The 14862-nt window shown below is 47.1% G+C and overlaps 4 protein-coding genes across 4 annotated transcripts; 2 read left to right on the top strand and 2 right to left on the bottom strand.

The window, feature by feature from the left end:
* Positions 1-317: 317 nt before the first annotated feature.
* On the top strand, positions 318-2022 carry BDV38DRAFT_293735 (MFS transporter; the record flags this gene model as incomplete). The annotated part of the gene is made up of 6 exons (XM_032062316.1): positions 318-359; positions 412-825; positions 872-1001; positions 1050-1277; positions 1326-1373; positions 1423-2022. The coding sequence occupies 6 exons, from the start codon at positions 318-320 to the stop codon at positions 1932-1934; spliced, it is 1374 nt and encodes a 457-aa protein (XP_031912834.1). The 3' UTR covers positions 1935-2022.
* A 128-nt stretch (positions 2023-2150) lies between these two features.
* BDV38DRAFT_249112 (FMN-dependent dehydrogenase) lies at positions 2151-4020 on the bottom strand. The gene is made up of 4 exons (XM_032054798.1): positions 3985-4020; positions 3563-3932; positions 3186-3511; positions 2151-3130 (listed from the first exon to the last, which is right to left on the bottom strand). Exons 2-4 carry the CDS (start codon positions 3587-3589, stop codon positions 2233-2235), a joined length of 1251 nt encoding a protein of 416 aa, XP_031912833.1. The 5' UTR covers positions 3590-3932; positions 3985-4020; the 3' UTR covers positions 2151-2232.
* Positions 4021-5359: 1339 nt separating this feature from the next.
* On the top strand, positions 5360-6623 carry BDV38DRAFT_283707 (heme-dependent oxidative N-demethylase family protein; the record flags this gene model as incomplete). Its single annotated transcript, XM_032060087.1, has 4 exons — positions 5360-5449; positions 5501-5639; positions 5686-6209; positions 6270-6623. The coding sequence occupies 4 exons, from the start codon at positions 5360-5362 to the stop codon at positions 6621-6623; spliced, it is 1107 nt and encodes a 368-aa protein (XP_031912832.1).
* A 4844-nt stretch (positions 6624-11467) lies between these two features.
* Positions 11468-13751, bottom strand: BDV38DRAFT_249111 (proline-specific permease). Its single transcript, XM_032054797.1, has 7 exons — positions 13409-13751; positions 13101-13344; positions 12958-13047; positions 12688-12899; positions 12155-12629; positions 11848-12089; positions 11468-11747 (listed from the first exon to the last, which is right to left on the bottom strand). The coding sequence occupies exons 1-7, from the start codon at positions 13586-13588 to the stop codon at positions 11514-11516; spliced, it is 1677 nt and encodes a 558-aa protein (XP_031912831.1). The 5' UTR covers positions 13589-13751; the 3' UTR covers positions 11468-11513.
* Positions 13752-14862: the final 1111 nt, after the last annotated feature.

Genomic DNA, 14862 nt, shown 5'->3' with positions numbered 1-14862 from the left:
GAGGCTTAGACGGCAGGGTCGACAGGGATTCTGGGGGTGGATCGCTGGGAGAGATTCCGTGGCGGGCCGCTGACCAGTGCAACCCTAAACAAAGGATCAGCAGATCGGTGGACCCGGAATGCGAGTCTCAATCAATCAAGCATTGATGAATTTGATGAATTCTACCGTTTTAGGCACCGATATCGGGCGGGCGAGTATTGTTGCTGGTATTTCTAATCTATGTGTATTTGCTATGGATATGAAGCAATATACCTGGCTCCAAAATGCTTCAACATAGCTCTAACGAACAGAAAGGCATCCCTGACCATTCTGCCAGTATGATCGTGGACCCCTGTCCCGATCCATACAGCTGGACGACAGTAAAGCATGATCCCCTTTGCAGCTAAACAAGCTAACACGCCGATTTGATAGAAAAAAAAGCTATTCGTCTTCGTCACCGGCTTGGTGATCGTCCTGAACAGCACTCTTGGATCCGCCCTTCCCAGCGGTGCCATCGATTTCATCGCGGCCGATTTCAACATAACAAACCAGCAACAGCTCGTGCTGCCGATAACGACCTACTTGATCGGATATATTCTCGGGCCTGTCCTTTTCGCTCCATTGTCGGAGACATATGGCAGGCGTCCGGTGATGATCTGGACATTCCTAGGATACACAATCTTCAGTCTCGCCTGTGCTGTTGCGCCCAATTTTGTGGCCATTGTCATCTTCAGACTCTTTGCTGGTATCTTTGCTTCCTCACCAACTGCTGTCGTTGGAGGGTTGTATGCGGATATCTTTTCCGATCCTAAGACAAGGGGCAGATCGATGGCTGGGTATATGGCTGTCAGTTATTCAACCATTTTAGGAGTCGAGACACTAACTTGCCTAGGCTACAACACTCGGCCCTACCATGGGACCGCTAATCTCTGGTTATATCTCTAATGTCAGTTGGAGATGGACGTTTTGGATCGCGTTGATCATCGCTGGTGCTTCATGGCCGGCGCTGATATTTCTCCCAGGTAAGTGATTCATTTACACTTACTTATCGTTGCTAACACACTGAATAGAAACGTTTCGGCCCGTATTGCTGCGAAAATATAATAAGATTAATAATATCACATCGGATGATGCGAGCCTGGCTACTCCCGGTTTACGAAATCTCGTCACGCGAGTGTTGACCCGCCCTATCCGAATGATCTATTCCGAGTCAATTGTTCTATTCTCTTGTATCTATCTTTCCTTAACATACTCTATCTTTTACCTCTTCTTCGAGGCTTACCCTATCATATTCCAAGGTATGAAGGCAGTCCTGGCCGAATTACGTTTGATACTAACACCAACAGGGATATACGGCTTCAGTAGCGGACAATGCGGTCTCGCATTTATTCCCAGTATGATCTCCCCTGCAAATCAAAACATCTACAACTAACAAAACCACAGTCGGAATCGGCGCTCTCCTCTCCTTCCTCGTCTACCTCGTCTACGACTCCGTCTACCAACGCGCCCAATCCCAAGCCAAACCCTGGGTGAAGATCGAAGAATACCGCCGTCTCCCCTTGGCCTGCCTCGGCGGACCCCTATACACCATCTCCCTCTTCTGGCTCGCCTGGTCCGCCCAGCCATCCATCCACTGGATCGTTCCCATGCTCTCCGGTATCCCCTTCGGCATCGGCTTCCTGCTCATATTCATGGCGCTGATCAACTATCTCGCTGACGCGTATGGCACCTATGCGGCGAGTGCGTTGGGCGCTGCAAGCTGTACGAGAAGTGTATCCGGTGCCTTGCTGCCGCTTGCCACGTCCCCAATGTTCGCGAGGCTGGGGACGCATTGGGCGACTAGTTTGTTGGGGTTTGCGAGTTTGGTGATGATTTTGATCCCCTTTGCATTTATTCGTTTTGGGGATCATCTTAGGCGGAATAGTGTCTTTAGTCAGGCTGCTAAGGGGAGATGATAATTCTTGTGGAAGGTCTGACTGATGGAGATTGGTTATGGGGTCTAGATTATATTCAGGGAGTTATATAGCAAAATCAAGAATGTCAATGGTTTTTATCCCCCAACATTTCATGATGGAATAGTATATCTGTCAGCTACAGTAGATGCCATGACATAGACACTTATCATAGTATCAAGATTCATCTGGAAGAGATAAACATAGCAATTCATCAGCATTTACAATGACTATCAGAACAGTACAAAGGTGTCCAGTCTATTTAATACCAATTAGACCCTCAGCAGAACCTATCTGCTAACTACAGAGATGCCTTCAAGTGAGGTCCTCGCAAGTCACTCGGCTTCAAATCCACCACATTATGAACCCCAGTAATAGCAAGGTTGATCTCCAAATCCGCCAAAAGACAACGAAGCACATGCAACGCACCCTCTTGTCCCTTGGCCCCCAATCCATAAATAACCGGTCGACCAACAAACACAGCTTTTGCACCGAGCGCAAGAGCCTTCATCACGTCTGCACCAGTACGAATTCCACTATCGAACAGAACATCAACGCGATCTCCCACCGCCTCTGCAATCTCTTGCAACGCGTCCAGAGAACCATACGCGCCATCATACTGTCTCCCGCCGTGGTTAGAGACAATAATACCGTCCACACCAGCTTGCACAGCCATTTCAGCATCAGTTGCAGTCTGTATGCCCTTGACAAGGATGTGGCCATCCCACTCCTTACGTAGGAACTCGAGCTCTGACCATGTATGTGCGAGATTGGGGAATATAGTATTCTCCCACTCGAATGCGCCCTTGAGGATATCCTCGTCTGCCTCGTGGCCGTACCTTTCTACGAATTTACGTCGGAAGACCGGATCCGTGAAGCCGAGAGCGGTACTGTAACCTTTGTAGAGGGGGAGGTAGGCATTATCGAGGTCCATGGGACGCCAGCTCATGGAGAAGATATCCAGTGTGATGACGAGGGCTGTGTAGCGCTCTGCTTTGGCGCGACGCAGGATAGACCGTGTCACGTCGTGGTCGACGGATTGGGGCCAGTAGAGCTGGAGCCAACGAATACTTTTATCATGACCTGCCGCTTTATCCTGGGCTTGGGCGACGACTTCAGGACTTTCGGACGCAAAGGTGGAGAGCACGTATGGGATTCCTACTTTGCCGGCTGCGTGGGCGACTCCTTTTTCTCCATCACTGTCGACGTTAGAACGCAAGAATATATAAAATATTCATGAAGTGGACCACTAACGGATGAAAGATCCTATTCACACCAACAGGCGCAATAGCCACAGGAGCCGGCCACTCCTGACCAAGGACATTCACTTTAAGAGACCGCTTGGTATTCGACCTCACCATCCGGGGAATGATGCTCCATTTATCAAACGCTTCGCGGTTTTTCCTGATCGTCTCGCCAGCCCCAGCTCCTCCCTTGGCGTAGTCGAAGTTCATGGGCTCCATTACTTGCTTTGCCGCGGCTTCCCAGAGGTTGGGGTTAGTTGTCATGATGGGTTTGATGCCTTTCGTGCCGGCTATGTAGACCTCATGTTGGTAGCTGGAAAAGGGGGCGGAAGAGTCCTAGATACATTAGATTGAATATCGCTTATGGATAGATGTTTGGGTATCTACCTTATTCGATTTGGAATCGTTGACCATGTTGACGATGTCTGTAGCGTTCAATTGTGTCTCCGCGAGTAAGGAAGGATGCAATAAAGAGAATATACAAAAACGACTCTAACACTATTCAGCAACCAACATAAATGGTAAAATCCCAGCCAACACTCCAACAACTTCTCATTCCTCGACATACATCAACATCTCGATTCACTGTACAGCCCCGACCTCGGTCCTACCTGATCATGCACAAGCAACCGAGTGGACCTACCCTGCTACGTATGCATTTATCAACTCCGGGACCCGATCTCGGACGCATCGGTTTTTCGCCCCTACAGGGTTACATTGGTATGAGGTTGGCCTTCGACGCTCAGGCTAAACTAGACTAGTGCTGACCGTTATAAACAAGCAAATGCGTGAGGAGAAATATAACTCACCCGATTGGCCAAATTCCGTCGATCCATCGTGTTTGGCATTGTCGATCGCGGCTCACGGGCCCATTTTACTCCTACGTCGTTAACACGAGGATTTATAGTATATTTTTCAAAACCAAATGTTAATAAGTCTAAATTTTAGAAAATTATTAATTGATGATAACGCTGTATATCCGATAAGCCTCACCATTTCAAACGTACATGCAAGGATCTATAATAGGGAAAGCTGAGTATTTAGGGTTCCCATGGAAATTCCACGTACAGAATATCTGCTCCATGTGGAAGGGATAAGCAACTAAGTAAATACACCAAGATAATAACGCTAGGAAAGCAGCAGCTAGCAGTAGAATAAACAGGCGCTGAGTCTGGTTCTTTTCATCCTAGATCCACCATATTCAGAGAGCTAACTTGAAGTTATAGAGCCGCCTATTATAGCTCGGTGACCGGTATCCACCTAGGCAGGGATATCAATCCCTATTGCCGACGGTCGACCGACTACCGATCATCGGCTGCATCGCTGATAGGCCGTATCGGTTAGCCGCACTGAGACATTCCTACTGCTTGCAAAGTTGAATACCGGATAGACCCTGCGGGATTGCTATCCTTGAATCTATTATATACGCGCTGCTATGGCGGCTGGAGACCCTGATGCTGACGTGGCGTTCTGTTTCTGCAGGCGCTGCCGATTGCGGGGGTCTGTCTGAAGAAATGCATATGTACTTTTATATTTGCTTTACTGCGAGGCATGTATATCAATGATACTATATACGAGGTACATTTTCGTCTCGTAAAGATATCTACTGTACTTCTAGATATGAGCTGTAGTATCTACTTAGCCTGTCTAGATCCTCGCTCCTAATAATGCCTGATTGTTTGAAAGCATCTGTCTGTATATTGCTTGATTATTCGGCTTGCTGACCACCACTACTGTCAATCACAGAATCCACAGTTCCTAAGGATCACTCACCCGAGCCATCTTATCCAACCAGCGATGGAGTAATCACTTCTTAGTAACAGTGATCGTCTACCCCCCGCGTAAGCCCGAGTCTAGATCTACCCATTTGGAGGCGAAGCAATCAGCCATTGCTGTACCATTGTATACCATCATAACGAGATGTCAGACCTATTAGCATACCCTCTGTCGTTGCTGGTAGGTAACCTTTGCTTCCTACCGATGTCGGACAGCGCCATCATCATCATTCAAATGTTTCATGTAAACCTGTAGATGGGGCCGCTCAGGTAGGAGTACAATGTGGAGTTTAGTGATATAGGCTGTACGCGTTGAAGACAGACACGGAGATGGAGGTATAAATGGCGAGGTTCAGCTGTCTATCTGTTATTCCAACATCAGATCATTCATTCTCTTTCGTTCTTCGCCATGGATCCTATTGTCTCATCTTTCCTGTTACTCATTCTGAGCCTGGTGGCCGTCAAGGCTCTTCTAAAACGGCTAAATGGCAAGTCTGCTGTATGTTGTCAACCATGGGATGACTGTGCTTGTTCTAACAGACTGGAATAGGATAATGGTGCTGTCTCGTCTGTCTTTGGCTCGACGCTGGATTCCTTTTATGCTGTTGAACCTCTGAAAGACTTTGACTTCAATACAACCCCTCCAATCGAGTACAAGCCATACCGAACACAAGGCCATGTTACCATGGGTATGTCTCCACACCATACACATCCAGCCAATGCTAACGAAACTAGGGATTCAAAAACAAACCCGCTCCAACTGGATTCGAATTGACTCTGGCTATCTGAAGCGACTCGAAGAGAGACGCGGTCTCGTTGAGAGCAAGCCAGAACTCACCATCGGAACAGGAAAGATCGTGGACCCCGCCATCGAAGAGCTGTATGAGGAGATCATGATCAAGTACCTCCCGCAACGCTTCCCAACCATGTTCAAGATTCGCGGCAATCTTGTCGACAACCTTGCAACTGGCTCTAGTTACCCATTCACCACGGCCGGTCTCACTCCCGCTGATATGCTCCGCTACCTTTCTGCCAATGTCGAGGAGGATTTCTACTTCATGTGCCCTGACCCGGATGGACAGTTCCGTCTCCGTGGATACATTGCCTGTTTCCCCGGTGGTTTTTTGAGCCCTGCCAGAGTCGGCGAGTCCGTGAGGGAGATTCACCAGCCTGTTCCGGGATATGATAAGAAGTTGGGTGCCAGTGTGGACCGATACTTTTCTCGTATGGAACCGGGTCAGTTCATCGGACGTATGAACGTAAGTGGAAAAACTTTTCTGAAGTGTTAACAATGTATATCTCATTAACTGTTCACCCAGTGGTCTCTCCAGGTCGACGGCGCAGACCTCTTCCGTACCGACGGCAACAACTTTTACCCAGAAACAGACCAACTCGTCACTGATGAAAAGTACAATCCCCCTCTTACGGAATGTTACCTTCGTGTCGAGCACCAGACTTTAACCGCTCTGCCTAAATCCCGAGCAATCATTTTCACTGTCCGCAGCTACATGACAAGACTAGACGAGGTGCGTGCAAAGGGAGAAGGAAATGCTCTTGCCGACGCCATCGAGTCCATGCCTCAGGGTCTTGGTGAGTATAAGATGCGGCAATACTGGGGTGGAAAGGTCTTGCCTTGGTTAAGGGGTGGGCCTGGAGATGCAACCGTGGCGTAGGTGGGAATGTTTTTATGTCAGATCGCAGTGCTATAGAATCCTAGCGAACACCGGACTCGCTGGCGGAGCCAATTTTGGCTTCACTCAAATACATGAGGTGCGACTTAGCGATAAAAAAGCTGGACATCGAGATTTAGCGAGCGTTGGACCAGCTTTACCTATGATTAGATTTCTCCCGCCTTCACTAAGCAAAACCAGAACTGGAATGTATAGTTGCGCACAGCGATCATATCAAGCCATACCCAGGAGTCGTTCAAGCACTAGTGCTTAGAGAGCGACTAGGATTAAGCTTGAGGGGCAACGGAATTATGAAATTATCGGGCCGATCATATACAAAAGAGCATTAAAGAATGTACAGCATCTGATCTCTTCAACCGCTCAAATAACACCCGCAAACCATTATTTGAAGGAAAGATCTTCTGTTTGTTGATCCCCCGTCAGAGTAGCTTTGAACTTATGTTTAATTTCTCGTAGCTCTGCATATAATTCGTTCCATGTTCCAATAATACCAATACCCCTGCTAATCCTATCACCGCGCTTTGCCACAGGGTATTGGTTGGTGTGGAGTATCCACTACTACTTTCACGGGCTAAAATGCGACTATTCGCATTCATTACTACTGTGAACGATGCGATCTGTCCTAGGCATAAATATGGGCTGAGCTCGCAGGAGAAATGTGCGTTGTTTCATAGAATTGAAAACCCAACTCTACAACCGACCTGGCCCTAGTTCACCGTAAATTATTGCCTGCCACAGAACATTCTCCATCATCATCTCTGAAATTGATACCATCCATTTTGAATCAACTTCGAGCTTCCATGCGACGAAGATATCTTGTGATAACGCATCTATGTCCCAAAAAATCCATTCAGGATCCATCCAACCCTCCGTGTACCCGTAGGCTCAGTCATTCTAAAGCTAGAGATATATGTGTTGGTCGACGGCATTTGTCATAAGTCCAGCTTGTAAAACGTATCGTCCCGTAGACAGAGTCCGTCATATATTGAAGCGTTACGCCGCTCGACCAAAGTAGCATTGGCATTCGGTCGTGCCTCGAATCAAGATATATTGTCAACATTGTATACACTTTATTTGTTTCTGCGTCCGAGAAAATATCCTCTATCTGTCTTGCCACGGCGCAAATCCGTGAGTCAACGCAATTACTGAGTGATAGTAGAGAGGCTAAGGGTTAGATTCTAGCAAAGCATAGAAGACAGCAATTACAGCCTGGTGTATATAAAGGCGTAACGTATCTGCACACGCTCCTAGCTTTCGTCCCGGAGGTGACGTCAACCTCTCTACTAGCCCGATTATCAAATAAATTGTTCTTAGTCAGTCTAATGAGTATGATGAGGGTTGATGTTCGTAGTAGAGGCTGAATCTAGAACCGTGAAGGCTGTGTATTGATGGAGTTTAGGATAAGGCCTCCACATTAGGGACTGATAGGTATAGCCCTTGAAATTACCGTACTAGCTTCGGAGCCTTTGGAATGTTCCTTGATCATGCACTGCTCCTAGGAATAGTTTACGCTGTCGTATAGATTGTTTGGTGCCAGGAGAACTGCCACAATCAGGTGCATCAATTTGTCTTTTTATTGCCAGGATACAACCCCCTAGCCTTCTTTATAATCATAAGGAGACTCTGAAACCACTGTAGAGGTTGTGTAGTAGCGGCTGGGATAATATCAACTTGGCCAGGGAATTATGGACTCCATGGCTTCCAATAAGCCTAGCCTCCATCCAATGCTCGCAGTTTTAACCCCCTTCGTCTCCTGGAACCTCCCTGTAGCTGGCTCTGACCACGTATCAACAGGTTCAGGCCCGACCGTCTCCTGCAATTCGTCTTGGACTGGCCATATGTCCGCAGTTTCAGACCCATGCATCGCTGTATGTGTAGCTGCGGACGCTAGATTCATATCAATGGCATGGAGGTCAAAGGCATCAGAGACTACCCAGTTTCGACGCGGCAGATAATTGAGAATCCTTGACAGATATCTTCCCTTGCTATTTGTATTTTTCCGGGGCAGCCCATTCCCTTCAAATCGCCGATTATGTAGCGGTGATGTCGACCGCGACATGTCTCAGGTATTCAGTTTCTTGGTGGAGCGCATAAATCCGATCTAGTTACTAAATGGTCTATGCACATAGTTTAGTGTTTTATCGTTACCGATGAGTGATTGAAAGTTACAGAACCCGTGCGAGGATACTGGAATCAAGAACGGGTCTCGCTCATGTAACCTCTCAGACGGACCGTAGAGGACCGTATTACTAGCCAATGTAAAAGGTCATTGTATAGTTTCCATGAACATTTTGTTGGCGCTCTGCACTGCCGCTGATAGGCATACTATACTGCCGGACCCAGTCGCCGTTTGAAATAAATTGGCGAAATCTTTTCATCCTAGGCTATCAAGAACCCGTAGCGCATATCGGCCTATACTGGGCATAGCAACCATGCATCAATTATTTGGCACCAAACCCCAGAGTACTGAAGAAGTGCTATAGGTTTGCCAAAGCTAATTTTTAGGTCGAACTTATTGAATCTTAACCCAGCCAAGAATTCTTGAATTACCGGCAGCTATTATGTGTACCGAATCTACGCCTTTCTAGTTCATCTTCTACCCGATTGAGAGAGTATCTTGGCTATCACTTGATCGATTGTCAGAAAATCAACGGAAGGGCTGATGAACAGATTGTGCTCATACCCTGTTTAAAGCCCAAGTCCGACAAGGGTCATGGCTATTTTAGTTGTGATATTAAAGCGTTTCATTTCTAATCTTCTAGACATGGGTTTGGGAGTTTCGTTTAGGCCTTCAGGACTCGAAGTTCTGCCTCACCCACGAGACGTCTGCGTAGCTAAACCTTGAAAGTTAGGCTCTAACCCTTGAATAGAGCTTTGAATGATTGATGGTTTTGTAGGTAGGACAAAAGAGAATGACAAAACGATCAATTATAGACTGTATTTAAGGACATCATAGGGATTAAGGCACGCCGCAAATTAACTACCAAATTGAATACCAAGCCCAGGGCAGGGTAACTGTGAAGAACAGGTATCGACATTCACTTTTTATCGCACTCGCCAGAGATCAAATTTGCGCCTAGTTGACGTACTAATTCAGTATTCATTCTTTCTTTCGTGTGTTCGATCTTTTTCCCATCTGGGCTTCACCTACCAACGCTACGACGATAACCGCTAGTGCTATGGATCTAAGTTACCAGAGCAAAGTGGGTAGAGATAAGTCCTTGTACAAGCCCGTCGTAGATGTTTAGATCATCTAGTACACTTGACGGCTCCGCCCCATTGATTGAAATGTTATGGGATATATGGTTTTGTATTATTAGGCTAACTTCTTTGTCTCCAAATTATGGCAATTTATCGGTGATATTGATATAGTGGAACCAGCGAGGTCAAGAGATGGACGCCATGGAGTTGGTTAACGCATCGCTTATATTGAACATATCCCTTTGTCCTATTTTATGGTGAGAACGGTTGACTACGAGTGGTACGCGAAGGCATTATCATGCAATGACCTAGATGGGAGCTCCCTCTGTGAATGATCTGTCTGTACCCCTACATCCTCCCTATATCGTAGGCTTAGTTTACTACTAGTGTGCGTACAGCTCTTCGTCGGATAGCGTTTTCCAGCCATGGACACCTAGCTCGACCCGAAAAACCCCTACATGCCCCAATTCAATATGGTAACCAAAAGATCTGCACCTACGAACTACATCCATTTCTACGAGTGTTTGATGAGTGTACTAAAGTACAGTATCTTCCTTAGGTAATATTCGGCCATTATATGATTGCTGGCATTTGAGGGGCATGACTCCTATATGCAATGCATTTTCTTTTCTTCGAATATTATTGTATCCTTTTCGGTAAGCCACTTACGTCTTTCTCAGTGTGATGCATACTCTGATCTAATTCTGGATGAAGGTTGCGCATATCAATAGTATCACGGAATGTTTTTGATATGGTGTTAGAGAAGGCTATCGGTCAAGTACGCAGAGATCTTTTCCTATCTTATACACGATGGTCAATGCCATTAAATTTGATTTGGTTTACTACCGCCGCAGTATGATACTCGCCCACATACTGTAAGAAGTATATGAGAAAACTAGATACATATTTATGGTGCAGTTGTAATGATACAATCACAGATTCTGGACTGACAATAGTCAAATGTTATCCTGTTGTATAATTATCACTCAACTCTACCTGCACCATACGACACCTGGCCTCGTCGTAGTGGGTAAACCTAGATGCACCAATGATATAATTCAGGATTCATGATGGATAACAATCAGTAAGCATAACAATCATGCTTTCTCATGCATGGCAATCCCCGTTCCTAGCCCCTTAAACGCTAGAGATTAGGTGGGTGGAGATTCGGGAATGATACTGGCGAGTAAAAAAATCCAGGAGAAATACTGCGAGACCTGATTTAATCACCTCTAGCCACTAGGGAGATACTAGGCTTTTCAGCTCAGCCTCACCGGAGCTTTTAGGAAGCCTGTGCTCCGTATCCGTAGTCGTATGGTATACCTACTTCAACTTCAGCTGAACTTCCTCAACGATGATGACTTAATAAATCACCCGCGTTGTTTAATGGGCATATAGAGGATTTAAGAAAATAGAGCAATTAATATGGAAATGAAGAGCAAGGAATCGCATAGAAAAATACTCATCAAAAAATGTATGTCCCCTACATGCTTAATTCATATTTTTTGATTTTTGGTTAAGCTTAACTGCGCGGTTACAGGCCGTTGAACTTGACTTTCCAATTGAAGCCATGTATTTTCAAACACAATTCTAGATACCACCATGTAAATGATGACGTTCACTAGCTTTGGACTAAGAAAAAGAGCACCCATAATAATAGCACAGCCAGCACTACCACAGCTGGACGTACGTAAGAAACCGCCTCCACCGGGGCTGCTCATAGTAACGGTCGAGAACCATGATTTCCTCCGCCCCCAAGGTTCGTCTACCAGTGATGCAGTCCGCGGTCTTCGGGTCTCTCCACGGTGTTCTGAAAATCACTTTGTAGGCGAGGGTGCAGCCGGCGATGACCCAGAGCCCGAGCGTGTACTGGAAAAAGTTCTCCGCTGTAAATGCGAGGCCATCCTATGAGCAACAAGCCTTGTCAGCTGGGCAACAGTGTTGTCTTTCCGTGCCTCAGGAATGAACAAGATACGGAAAGAAAGAGAATAGATTCATGACCTACCACGGGCTTAACACCGCATCCAACACAACAGGCCAGCAACATAAGGGAAACCAACATGAGCCACGCGGGGGCTGTGGGCCAGAATGTGGACTTCCACCCATACGTCTCGGTGAACAGCTGGTCTTTTTGCGCCTTGAGCGCGCAATGGAAGCGCCAATTAGTGAAGGCAATAATGCCCCAGTTTGTAAAGAAAGACGCGCTGCTGATAGCAATCAGCCAGTTCAGTACAGTGAGGCCACCAGCTGTGGGATGGCCCGATCATTAGAACTATATTAACAGATACCGTTTAGGAGGGATTCACTCTTACATGCAAGTTGGATATATGAAAGGATGACGGAGAATACGCTGGTAATCACCAACGCCCATCTGGGCCGGCCCCGGGAATCAACTTTGGCGAGGACTTCCGGAATGAGACGTTGATGCGCCATCGTTCTCAACACTCTTGAAGAGAGATAGATGCCTTCTGCAGAGATTGCAAGAACTCCACATATCATTCCGGCATTTAAAATGGATGGAACCGCCGGGATACCCGCATCTTGAACGGCGATGACAAAGGGAGACGCAGCGACTCCACTTCCACTGAGCAGACGGTCATCATTCGACGGAACCAGAATTGTGATAAAAACAATGCTAATCATATAGATGAAGTTCACCCGGAATGGTACAAGCTTTGTCGCGTGCGCCATCGAAAACCGCGGACTTTCGGCCTCACCACCCATGATTCCAATGAAGACTTGATCGCCAACTGCCCAGGTTGCCAGCAGAGCGCAGTTTGCGAACCCCTGTTCTCATTAACTTTGGTGGTCATTCTTTTGGTAGGATCACCCATTCCGAACCTACAGTGAAGCCATTGAGAAAGGCGGGATGATCTGTCCAAGTTTCACCATGATGTATGCTGCCATTCGGTCCGGCGCCCAAAACCAGGGCCAAGGAGAGGACGATGATCAAAAGGAAGAGGAATATTTTGATGAGAGACGTGACGTATTCGAACCAGGCAAATGCCCTGTTTGGAAGTAGAAAGACAAACAGGCAGACTGCAAGGAAGATGGTGACTGAGGAGTACGTTAAACATCATCCATGTCCATGATTGGACGCACCAGGTATACTTACCTGTCGCTCCGAGGGGCAAGGATCCCCCTGCCCAGTACTGCACCAGTACATTGAAGAAGCCGGCTTCTGACGCGACAATTGCGCTCCATGCTATGGTGGTTGTCAGAATAACGAGGTGTCATGTTTTCCTGAAATGCACAAACCAAGCCACTCAGCGAAGCCCGCTCCGAAGGCCAAGGCAGGATCAACCCAGCGATCGGCGTAATCGATGTAATTGCCTGAGACAGGGAACGCAATGGTCATCTCCGAGAGCGACTGCAGGACTGCCCAGACCGCGCTGCAGACCATTCCGTAGGCAAGAACCATATTCCCTGGACCCCCCGAGGCGAGAGCTTGGCCGGTTGCGATAAAAACTCCACTGCCAATGTTGGAACCGAGCGAAATGATCTACATAGTTCCTTATCAGTGACCAGAAAAGAATAATGGTCATACAACATTCACTTGTTCTTACATGGACCTGGCGCGGAGAAAAGGAACGGTGGAATTGGCCATTCCGAGCGTCCTGTGTTTCCATCATGCTGCCATCGTTCAAGCTGGTTGACGGATGGAGCACATCGCTTATATCCCGTGTCTTTTCGATCTCATGCTTGACCTGAGGCTCGGTAGAACCTGAGTCCTTGGAGTCCAACATGGCTATCAAATGGGTTTATGCCGTGTAATTTTATAAAATACAGAAGCAGACGATTTGCATTTCCAAACAATGTCGGGGCGGTTGTATGCATAGATTCACCTAGGGGTTTGGCTAAAAGTCCAGGAATGTACCGCCTCCAGAAGTTATATGAACGAGAAAAGACGATTATATACACCATCTTCTTATAATAATCCAATGGAGGATGAGATCCACTATATAAGAGAGCTCGTACAAGGGATCTGAGAGGTTCAGGAGCAAGGGATCTACGTGGCGTAGTCACGCGGCTAGCCAACATCTACCCTTGCTCCATGCGGCAAAAAAGACGAGCAGGGCCTTTCCCCAGATTTTCAGCGTCGAGATAGCCAGGGGAGCTACTGGTATCTCCTCTCGGGCTGCATCCGATCAGTTGCCGCACGGGCTCTACGACGTCACCGTCTGATACGGTCTTATCACCCCGCTCCATAGAATGAACCTTGGACAGGAGAGGAAACCAAAAGTATACCCTACTCATAATTCTTTTTCCGCGGAAAGATAAATTGCTCACTCCAAGAGCTTGGCTTTATCTTTGTGGCGAAGTTACGGGAAAGGATTCTACGTTATCGGAATCATATCAATTGATACCAGAGATTAGGGATAGGACCTGCTTATCATTATCCAATACTCTGTACATACCTAATAATCTCTCTTCCAGATTCTAAGCAACGGGCCCTCCTTGTCGTAGATAGGATCATGAACAGGCAATGGTGCTTGTCTGCACTTTTCACGCATCTTGTCTGTCATACGCCCCGCCGCCCTTCAGGACGATAGTACTCCTCGTGGGTGGTGGCGTGGCAGTGCGGCGTAGCGGCGAATTTTTCGCGCGAGATTTTCCAGTGTCCTCCTCGCGACCATTCGCTCGTGTACACGGAGGCAACGGCGCCTTCTAATGTACGGCCAATTAGCGCGCCTCGAAATGCGATTATTGGGAGGTCAGAGTTGGGCGAGCGCGCTGTCGGAGGAGGGACAGGGATAATCTCGGGGGGTTACTTTGTTGACGGACATTCTATGTTTCTGATCTTTGATAACTGTCCTGGAAGACGAGAATGGCTTGATATCACGTTTCTTACGGGGTTAGATGTTAATACGTATGTTGGGTTAATTGGACATCCTATCTTATCTTATCTCAGAGGCTGCATCCGATCTACTATACATGTGGGGAGAGGAACGGAGGATATTTCCGCCGGAGCCCTTTACTGCTTCTTCTTATCACGCGAAATTTGGTGTCAGGACTTAAA

The sequence above is a fragment of the Aspergillus pseudotamarii genome, assembly GCF_009193445.1.
Source record: "Aspergillus pseudotamarii strain CBS 117625 unplaced genomic scaffold BDV38scaffold_32, whole genome shotgun sequence".
NCBI classification, from domain to species: Eukaryota; Fungi; Ascomycota; class Eurotiomycetes; order Eurotiales; family Aspergillaceae; genus Aspergillus; species Aspergillus pseudotamarii.
This window is presented reverse-complemented; position numbering and strand designations above follow the sequence as displayed.

What these genes read in the sequence shown, in the direction of transcription:
- BDV38DRAFT_249111 (XM_032054797.1), bottom strand. Translation starts at nt 13,588, where the DNA reads ATGTTGGACTCCAAGGACTCAGGTTCTACCGAGCCTCAGGTCAAGCAT. An exon ending in GGGCTTCGCTGAGTGGCTTG is followed by an intron (nt 13,048 to 13,100) that starts GTTTGTGCATTT and finishes CAACCACCATAG; the next exon opens with CATGGAGCGCAATTGTCGCG. An exon ending in GATGCGGTGTTAAGCCCGTG is followed by an intron (nt 11,748 to 11,847) that starts GTAGGTCATGAA and finishes TGTTGCTCATAG; the next exon opens with GATGGCCTCGCATTTACAGC.
- BDV38DRAFT_249112 (XM_032054798.1), bottom strand. Translation starts at nt 3,589, where the DNA reads ATGGTCAACGATTCCAAATCGAATAAG. An exon ending in ACGATTCCAAATCGAATAAG is followed by an intron (nt 3,512 to 3,562) that starts GTAGATACCCAA and finishes TAATGTATCTAG; the next exon opens with GACTCTTCCGCCCCCTTTTC. An exon ending in GTGAATAGGATCTTTCATCC is followed by an intron (nt 3,131 to 3,185) that starts GTTAGTGGTCCA and finishes TAACGTCGACAG; the next exon opens with TGATGGAGAAAAAGGAGTCG.